At 46.1% G+C, this 10,262-nt stretch overlaps 1 protein-coding gene across 1 annotated transcript; it reads right to left on the bottom strand.

The window, feature by feature from the left end:
* Positions 1 to 1,922: 1,922 nt before the first annotated feature.
* Positions 1,923 to 8,740, bottom strand: Zc3hav1l (zinc finger CCCH-type containing, antiviral 1 like). Its single transcript, XM_032906738.1, has 4 exons — positions 8,349 to 8,740; positions 7,425 to 7,560; positions 5,243 to 5,504; positions 1,923 to 3,409 (listed from the first exon to the last, which is right to left on the bottom strand). Exons 1-4 carry the CDS (start codon positions 8,723 to 8,725, stop codon positions 3,288 to 3,290), a joined length of 897 nt encoding a protein of 298 aa, XP_032762629.1. The 5' UTR covers positions 8,726 to 8,740; the 3' UTR covers positions 1,923 to 3,287.
* Positions 8,741 to 10,262: the final 1,522 nt, after the last annotated feature.

The following is a 10,262-nucleotide window of genomic DNA, read 5'->3' as shown; positions in this document are numbered from 1 at the left end:
GGACATAGAGGCAAGGGGATAAGGAGTTCAAAGCCAGCCTGAGCTACCCAGTGAGTTTGAGACTAGCTGGGCTGCATGAGACCGTGTCAACAAATAAATAAAGAGAGAATAAATGAGATCTCCAAAGGCAAACGATAGCAGTGATTTAAATGTGGCTACCATGATGGCAGTGGTGCAAGAGCCTACCCAGCACCTCATAAGAAAAAACAAAACCAGAAAGCCCAACAACTAACCTGGACATCACTAAGTAATGTGCCTATGAAATACATGAGAGGAGCACACAAAGGCCGTGAGGTGTGTGTGTGTGCGTGTGTGTGTGTGTGTGTGTGTGTGCACACCAAGGCAGTGAGAGGTGTGTGTGGTGTGGTGTGGTGTGTGTGTGTGTGTGTGTGTGTGTGTGTGTGTGTACACCAAGGCAGTGGGAGGTGGTGGGTGTGCACCAAGGCAGTGTCTGAAGGTGGAGAGAGGCAAAGAAAACTGTTAAAGAGATTTCTGAGGAGGGGAAGTACTTACAACACTTGGTAACTGATTTGCCATGGAATGAGAAAAAGCTAACAGGGACAATCAATAACTTGTTGTCTTAAGACAAATGGGGGTTGGGGATTTAGCTCAGTGGTAGAGCGCTTGTCTAGGAAGCGCAAGGCCCTGGTTTGGTCCCCAGCTCCGAAAAAAAAAACAAAAAAAAAAAAAAAAAAAAGACAAATTAATGAGGTGGGGGGAGGGCTGGAGGAAACCGATAGCTCACGTGGAGCCTTGAAACTTGCCACTTTACCACGCAAACCTCTCTAGCTCTAACAGGATAACTGAGGAATTGCTGTCAGTGAAGTTAAGAGCAAAGGAAGGGCGGTGATCATGGAGCTGAGTTCACTCGTCAAGCACTGGGAAATCAGTTCACTGTGTGCTGTGGAACTAATTTGAAAAGTAAAGCCCAAGGAAACACTAATCCATTTCTAAGACATGAAGAAGTGAAAACACTTCAAGACAAGGCAAGGAGCTGTGTTATCTGTCCCATGCACGGTGGGAGAATACCCAAAGTCGGCCATCGCCCACTGGTATAAACTGACTCAAAGTTAGCTCCCCAGTGATCAGGCTCTGTAACACCCCCATCCTTCCTTTCTAAGAAAATTTGTGAATAAAATCACCTTCTTCCCTCAGTACCACATCTCTTTATCTGCCCATCATGGAATGAGCACCCAGACTCGGTCCAATAACAGTTACAGAACATAATTTTAGCTCTGAGGATACAGTTCAGAGGTAGAACACTTGTCTGACACACATGAGCCGTAGGCCTATTCCCAGTATCAAAGATACAGAAAGATAATTTTGTAGACTAAATTCCAAAAGAACTAAAATTTAAAATGAAATATTACAGACTTTAATAAAATGTTGTAGGGGTTGGGGATTTGGCTCAGTGGTAGAGCACGTGCCTAGGAAGCGCAAGGTCCTGGGTTCGGGTCCCCAGCCCAAAAAAAAAAAAAAAAAAAAAAAAAAAAAAAAAAAAAAAAAAAAAAAAAAAAAAAAAAAATGTTGCAACAATGATTACAGACCAGTAACATCATATATAAAGGAAAATGACAGCATATAAATCGTAATAATAATTAAATGCCATTTCTTTTGAGGCAGGGTCTCACTATGCAGCTCTGACTAGCCTGGAATTTACTACGTAGATTAGGCAGCCATGAACACACTGAGATCTGCTTGCCTCTGCCTCTGTAGTGCTGGGATTAAAGGCCTACACTACAGTGACTGGCCTAAAAATTTATTTTAAAGCCCAGGACTTAAATGTACCTTGTTGTAGAGGACTTTGCTTCACATGGGCAAGGTCCTAGGTTTGATCCCAACACACACACACACACACACACACACACACACACACACACACACACAGAGAGAGAGAGAGAGAAAGAGAGAGAGAGAGAGAGAGAGAGAGAGAGAGAGAGAGAGAGAGAGAGAAAATCACAGCTAGAAATTTAAAAAGGAAGAAAAGAATGTAAAACACAATTTCAGAAATACTGTCACCGACCGCCGAAGTGAAAAACAGTAAGTCAGCAAGCTTACTGTCCAGGAAACTGGTTTTTCATTTGGAAAGGACACTTTTACATCCCTCTTCTCTTTCGATCCCTAGGCATCATGATAAAAGTTTCTCCAAATAAAGGAAGTTCGGCTTTATGAAAACTTACTGAATTGCTACTACTTCTCAAATGTCATGTCATGGTAAGAAACACAAATCTTTTTTTACAAAGTGACATCGGGGAACATGACCACAACAAATGTCTCCAAAGCACACACTGAAAACACCAGGATGAGTGGAGACCGAGGGGCTGAGCGGGGGAGGAAGTAGGGAGAGACCACGAAACGGGTAAGATATATATAGATTCCTGATGGCCTGTCTCCATCCATTCGGGGGAGATACAACTGGAAGGAACGAATTACACATCCTTCAAGATAGAGCAGCTGAGCTCTAATAGGCTCGACAGAAGATGAGAGGGGTGGGGTGAGGTAGAAACCTCTGGGCAGAGCCCAAAGAGTATTAGCTGGGATACTGGCTGAGGATGGACCCAGAAACTTGAATATTACAAACGCGGTATTGACAACAGCACAGAGGGCACGAGCCACAAAATGCAACACAGGAAATTCACAAAATCAAGCAAGACCCAATAGCAAGCAAGGACAGAGGTTATCTACACAGATGGTTAAGGAAATGTGTATCAGAAGACAGTATTGTTTAGCACCTACAAGCCAGGCAAAAGTACAAACTGGCTTTTAAACCCAATACTGCACAGATACAAAATGAGATATTCAAACATTGTCAGAGTATGAAATATTCCAGAATAAGAGACGTGACTAAACTGTATTAATAATTCTGTGCAAAAAGGGATTATGTATAAACCCAAGTAACAAATAATGACAGAGCACACAAACTGTGATGTCTGTAATGTAAGCTGTATAAATGGAGTCTAGAAAACACCAGCTGGACCCAGAAGGCAGCAGAAACCTGTCCTCCATCCAGAGGTTCGAAGGCGTTCAGGAGCTGCAGAGGGAGGCTACAGCTTCAGGATTCACCCTGGACTGCGTGCTCAGAATTTTACCCTCTCTTCGCCAACTCCAGGTCCAACGTCAGTCGCAAGTATATTTTCGTTTCTGCCAATCATCTGTGAGGTAGGTATTGGAGTTGCCAATGATACTAAGTGAGGGAAAGAAAGACCAGCTAAAAACTCCATCTCAGCAGAAATCTTCCTTCTGATCCTCCAAGATGCACAAGCTGCTTCTTGCTTCCTCATTAAGGTTTACTGGGGCTTCCAGGGCGATTGAGCACGGGCAGGGAAGAAAGGCCTGGCCTCCACAGCCCCGGCCCCGGGGGTTCCTTGTTTCCCAAGGCCTTGTGATTGCTCAGTAGAAGTCAAGTTGTCTGAAAGGAAGAGGAGAGATGAGTTTTCTGTTTTAATTCTACATTGTTGTAAGCAACATGGGAGGGGGTTGGGGATTTAGCTCAGTGGTAGAGCGCTGCAGCAAGTTTAAGGCCCTGGGTTCGGTCAGGAAAAAAAAAAAAAAAAAAAAAAAAAAGAAGCAACATGGGAGGGAATGGGGTGAACTGGATAAAAAAAAGTAAATAAAATAAGCAGTCGGAAAGGGTAAGCGGCAACATGAGGAGATATTTCTGATATTAAATTTAGTAAACAAAGAGAGTAAGCTAACAGCCAGATCAGCACTTCCTCAGTAACTGGGCTTGAAGAGTTACCACAAAATGGATCTCCCCGGTGGTTTGAATAAGATTGCCTCCCGACCCCCGAACATTTGAATACTTAGTCACCAGGAGGGAGTGGAACTCTTTGATAGGATTAGAAGGATTAGGAGCCAAGGCCTTGTTAGAGGAAATATGTCACTGGGGGTGGGCTTTGAGGTTTCAATGGCCCATGCCACCGTTCCTGCTGTGCCTGCCATGATGATGCATGCCTCTGAAATCGTAAGCCAGCCCCAATTAAACGATTTTCTTTATAAGAGTTGCTTTGGTCATGGTGTCTCTCTTTACAGCAATAGAACAGTGACTAAGAAAAACTTTTAAAAAAAGAATTATTTTATTAATTTTTTAAAGATTTATTTATCTTATTTATATGAGTACACTGTAACTGCCTTCAGACACCAGAAGAGGGCATCGGATCCCATTACAGATGGTTGTGAGCCACCATGTGGTTGCTGGGAATTGAACTCAGGACCTCTGAAAGAGCAGTCCTTAACCACTTTTAACCGCTGAGCCATCTCTCCAGCCCCTATTTTATTATTTTATAAATAATAGAGTTTCTAAGCCATCTTGTAGATGCCTGGAATCCAGCCTTGGTCCTCTGCAAGAGGGATAAGTGCTCTAGCTGCTGGGACATCTCTCCAGCACTTCTTGAGACATGCAATTTTATTCCTAATCATTTACCTGTAATGGGGTCAACACTGCTTAAAAATGAAAATAGGGGGGGGGGCTGGAGAGATGGCTCAGTGGTTAAGAGCACTGACTGCTCTTCCAAAAGTCCTGAGTTCAATTCCCAGCAACCACATGGTGGCTCACAACCATCTGTAATGGGATCTAATGCCCTCTTCTGGTGTCTGAAGTCAGCTACAGTGTTCTCATATAAATAAAATAAATAAATCTTAAAAAAAAAAATGAAAATAGGGGAAAACTTTAGTTCAATTTCATAAAAGCAAACCACACATACAGTACTCGTCACCTGCCATCTCCCTCCCATGTTCTCAGCTGAACTACTAGGATTATTCTACCAAATCCTTGACTCCTAGTTTGCCCAGAAGCTATCATGGGCAAATCCTCTAAGTTGGCAAAATCTTCTCTGCTTTGGTTAGAATCATATTTCCACACCATGCAATGTTAGCTGGGGCTAGAACACGGCTCAGTGACGAAAAGCACTTGCTGTGTAATTGCAAGCACCTCACAGACCTCAAAGGGACCTCATCCCTTCTTCTGGCTTCCTCTGGCCCCTTCCTCATATACCACATGTATGCATTGAGAACAAGCATGCACACATGTGCCCACACACACACACACACACACACACACACACACACACACACACACACGTAATAACAAAATAAAATGTTGACAGTCTCAAACTTTCCAAGGAAAAGGTTGCAGTTAGCAAATGAAATGTTTTGTCTGCAGGCTGGCCTCTGTTCACTGCCCCTCCTACTACACAGGACAGAAAACCTTAGCACACCTCCTTATAGATGGCTCTCTGCCTACCTTTCTCTTCAAGCATCTTGTGCAACTTCTTGTGTCTGTAGGTAGAGATTATCTGGAAATTCACCACACTTGAAACACTAAGTTCTTGGTCCTCTAGCAACTTCAGGGTGGCAGCGTGAATGAGCTGATGGGAGCGTTTGCAGTTCTGAAAAGTGCATTCACCCCGCACAAAGGATCTGCATACGTGGAACTTGTTGCACTTATCCTTGAGGTTGCAGTAGCCATAAAGGACATCACCACCTTTGTTGTACATCAAACAGACCTGGGGCAGAAGTGAAGCAAGGCTTGAATGGGAGTTTTCATTATTACCTTTAAGCCAATATAGTACAGTTTAACTAAATGAGAAGTTTAATGGCATCTTTGGGGGAGGGGTGCATGTATGTGCACATGCATGTGAAGGCCAGAGGTCAGCACTTGGGGCGGGGTGTCTTTTTAAATCACTTTATTTTTTTGAGACAAAGTCTCTGGTGGAACTTAGAACTCACTGATTGGTCAGCAGGCCCCAGGGTTCTCCTGTCTCCCCTCCCCACCATCATGATTACAGGGTATCGATACCACCATGTCTGTATTTTTTTTAAAAAGGTGTGGTGGGGAAGGGGTTATATGCATAGGAGTATAGGTACCCACAGGTCTCCTAGAGCCAAAGTTATAGGTATGCTGCCCAACACGATTGATCCACAGCACTGCATAAACCTGGGCACGCCTGTAATCATATCAGGGAGACAGGGGGATCAGAAGCCTCCAAAGCTATCATTTATGAGGTCCCTGGAATTGAACTCAGGGTTTGCCCATGCCAGGCAAGTGCTCTAGGAGCTGAGCTATCCCTCTGGCCTTTGTTTCTGTTTTGAGACAAAATTTGTTATCTTTTGCCTCAGCTGAGTGTTGGGATTACAGGAGTGAGCTACCAAGCACAACTGTTTTTGTTTTTTGGAAATCCTCCAGATCCGGTTGCTCCATGTATGAGAGTTCTCAGCATCCTGGCCATAATTTATCTTTGTTTTATCTTGGTTTGGGTTTGCCTTTAGTTTGCTTCATTTTCAAGTGAAGATCTTGATGTATAGCCCAGGCTGGCCTTGAACACTCAATTCTTTGGCCTCTAGAGAATTTCAGGTTTGCACCATCACACTTGTCTCTTTTTCCTCCTTTCTTTTCCTTCCTTCCTTCCTTTTCTTTCCCTCCCTTCCTTCCTTCCTTCAATAGCTAATAATCCCATGAAATGATACTTGGTGGGGTTTTGTTTGTTTTTAAGGCAGGGTTTTGATGGGTGGAGTCATCTGGACTGGAGCTCACTATGCAGACCAGGCAGGACTCACATTTTCAGAGATCTTTCCTCTCTCACCTGCTGTGGTTACAGGGGTGCACTACCACAGACGCCACACTGCTCCCTATACCCGACCCCCCCCCAAAAAACATCCTCACCCGTAAATACATCTAATTTTAAGTCTATTTATAAACCCTACGTCATATGAACTCTCCCTAAAATTCTTTTCTGCATTGAAGCCATGGATTTGATTTTATCAGGGCTGAGGTCCCTCCAAGACTAGGAAATGTCTCAGGCTGTAGAAAGAGACATCCTGGATCGAAGTGTCTGTCCCTCCTGCCTCTGACAGGAATGTCTACAATAGAATGATCACCAGATTAAAATTTTATACGGGGCTGGAGAGATGGCTCAGGGGTTAAGAGCACTGGCTGTTCTTCCAGAGGTCCTGAGTTCAATTCCCAGTTCATGGAGGTTCATAACCATCTATAATGAAATCTGGTGTCCTCTTCTGGTGTGCAGGTGTACGTGCAGGGAGAACATAATAAATAAATCTTTTAAAATCATTTTATTGGTAATCTCATAAATTTGAGATGATTATTTTGTTAATAAATTCACATAAGTAGAAACAAATGTGCTAATTTTTTTTTTTTTACCATTCCAGCAATTAAAAATGGATATTGGAACCAAATCTTAGTACTTAAAAGCAATTAAAATTAACATCTAAAGTGGTGATGGGAGGTGGGGGTGGGGGTGGATTAGCAGAACAGAAAGCTAGCCTCAGCTAAGTTGCAAGTTCACTGCCAGCCTGGGCTATATAAGATCCTACCCCAACAAAAGAAAGCAAACATGGAGGAACAGGTGATCAGTGAGAGAAAGCTCTGCCCAGGTTGATGGGAGGAGAGCAGCTTCTCAAGGACTCACCTCTGGGAAAAGGCAGGGGTCGTTCTGCAAAAGCAGGATTCGAAGCTGGGCTTCATTGAGGCCAAAAAGGCCCTGGTTTTTCAGGACTTGGACGTTGACAGGTGTGTGGATATCATGGGACAGAGAGCAGGTAGACCTAGAAGAGTTCAGAGCAGTCAGAAGCCGCGGTCCAGAGGAGGGAGGAGGCTGGCAGGTCTAATTCTTTGCCTAGGGCATTTCCAATTTACAAGTGAATTGTCCAAGTACTAAAACAATTCCGGGTTGAGGCAACTCAGCTTCCAGGGGTCATTTTCCTGTTCAGTGAGTATCCTACCCTCAGGCTTGGCTGAGGGTAGTCATCTGTTTTTACAGTGACTAAAACTTTACGGTCAGGCTAACGACAGCTGCTGGTCTCGCTTTGTCAACCAACACTATAAAGAAAGTACCAAAAAGCTTTCTGGGTTGCTGCAAAGCACTGGGCTTGGGAGGGGTGCTTGGGCGATGTCGCAGCCAGGCCCTCACCCCATCCTGCCACCAAGTTTCCTGCGGTTGGACTACACCAGCCTTTTTAGCGCAAATGGGCTGCGGTTACAGAAGGAGGGGGAGGAGAGAACAGAAATTCCGCAGGCCTTGAAGCCCCCCAGATGTTCCCTCAAGCAGCACTTGGCATAAGTGAATTCAAAAGTAGCGACACGGATTTAACCTGGCTGGTGTTGGGGAGCATCCTAGCATCCTGGGACAGGGAAAGCAAATTTGGGGGGAGGGGTGAATAATAAATCTCAGTGGAGAGGACCTTCCATGTTCTTCCCCTCAGCGACGAGGAGCACAGGGGTGGCCAGCGCGAAGGCCTTTGTCCCATCCCACCCAGGCTCGCCGAGAGCATCCGGAGGACACGTCCCGCCCGCACCCTCTGCCCCGCTGGACTTTGAGGACTCCGCCCCTCACCAGCAGTCGCGGTGGGGGCACTTGCCCAGCATGTGGCGGCGACACAAGTGCAGCTGGTCGCAGGCCTGGCACTCCCCGCGCTGGTAGCGGGCGCAGAGGCGCGCGGAGGACACGGCCATCACCCTGCAGGCCGTGGCGCCACCGCCTGAGCCCGAGCCCGAGCCCGAGCCCGCCGCCACCTCGGCCTCCGGGTCCCACGGGCCGTCGCGCAGCTCCACCTCCTGCAGCAGGAAGCGCTCTGGGCCCGCGCGCCTCAGCACCGCCCGCAGCTTCGCCTCCGACAGCTCCACGTGGCCACGCAGGTCCTGCAGAAACATGCGGCCGCCGTGAGCACACAGCACCTTGGTGAGGAACGCGCATAGGGTGAGGTCCGCCATGGCCCGCCAGCGCGTCCCCGCCAGCCCCGGGCCTGCAGGCTCCTCCCCGCCGCGACCGCGGCCGGAGCCTGCGAGCAGTAGGGGGCCGGGCCTCAGAAGGCAGGGCCTGAGCCCCAGCAGCATTCCTGTCTCCTGGATTTCTTGCAGATAGCGGATAGCAGATAGCAGGAAGGGCTGCAAAGAATACAAACTGCTAAAGTGGTTCGTCCAGCCTGGTGGTTATTGCACCTTGGAGATAGAGGCGAGAGGAGGCAGAGATCAAGGCCAGCGTCCACTGCAAAGGGAGTTGGAGGCTAGCCTGGACTACATGACGCTGTGTCTCAAAAAAACTAGTAAGGAACCAGCTCAGGGGGTATAAGCTCCTTCATAAGTATTGGGGTCCATGAGTAACCCCTACAAACCACACAAACACCGATTTCAGTCCAGATAGGGATGGTTTATTGTAATACTGATCAATCAGGACCGTAACTCAAGTGGGATTGAGCCATGACATTGTTGATTTTTCTCTGTCAGCTTATAAAGGAAAACCACAAAAACACAAAAACACAAAAACCATAGTGAGCTCCTACCCAAATGGAGGAAGTGCTGCCAGTGATCAACGCTGACTCAAGCCATTTTAGACGTAATAGTTCATATTGACCTTTAATTTGATGGCTCCTATGTAAAGCGTTGTGGGATTTCTTAAGATTAGCAAACCTCATGCAGTACATGCAAGAACCTAACAGGATATACGATCAACATGCCCTTCCTCTGAATCAAGTTATTTTCCTGTGTCAGTGAGTGGCAGGCATGTTACAGAAACATTATGAAATAGCAGGTAGGCATGGAAGAAAATGGCTACAGCTGTGCTGGGGGCTGGCACACCTCAACATGAGTTAGGTCTCTGGAGCCCATGGCAGAGAGAATCAGGTCTGGAAACTTGTATCTGACCTCCACGTGCACGGATCTGCACTTATACACATTATACATAAATGCTGATGCACACTAAGCACACACATAATAATAGATAACATTGGATTTTTTTTTTTTTTTTTTTGAACGCTGGTAAGTTGCTAAGGAGACGATGCTGGTTGAGCGGAGGACCTCCCAGAAGAGGGAGCCACTAGCCATCACTTTTGAAGTGTGTTCCGTCTGAATGGAGATAAAACACAACTCAGCTCTGTGGACTGCTAGCTTAACATTAATGAAGCCCTGGGTTCCATTCCCAAGCAGCACGTACATTGGGCCTGGTGGACTTGCCTGTGATCCCAGCACTGGGTTGGTTGAAGCTGGGTCAGGAGTTTAAGGATATCCTGTTCTACATGAGACCCTAACTTTTTTTTTTTTTTTTTTCCGGAGCTGGGGACCGAGCCCAAGGCCTTGTGCTTGCTAGGCAAGTGTTCTACCATAAATCCCCAACCCCTGAGACCCTAACTTAAAAAAAAAAAAAAAAAAATCAATTTTGTATGACTCAAAAGTTGAGATGGAGAGTTATCCCAGCAATTAAGAGCAAATGTGACTCTTAGGGAAGACAGGGGTTTGATGATCCCCACCCAAT

This window comes from Rattus rattus, chromosome 6 (assembly GCF_011064425.1).
Source record: "Rattus rattus isolate New Zealand chromosome 6, Rrattus_CSIRO_v1, whole genome shotgun sequence".
Lineage (NCBI taxonomy): Eukaryota > Metazoa > Chordata > Mammalia > Rodentia > Muridae > Rattus > Rattus rattus.
This window is presented reverse-complemented; position numbering and strand designations above follow the sequence as displayed.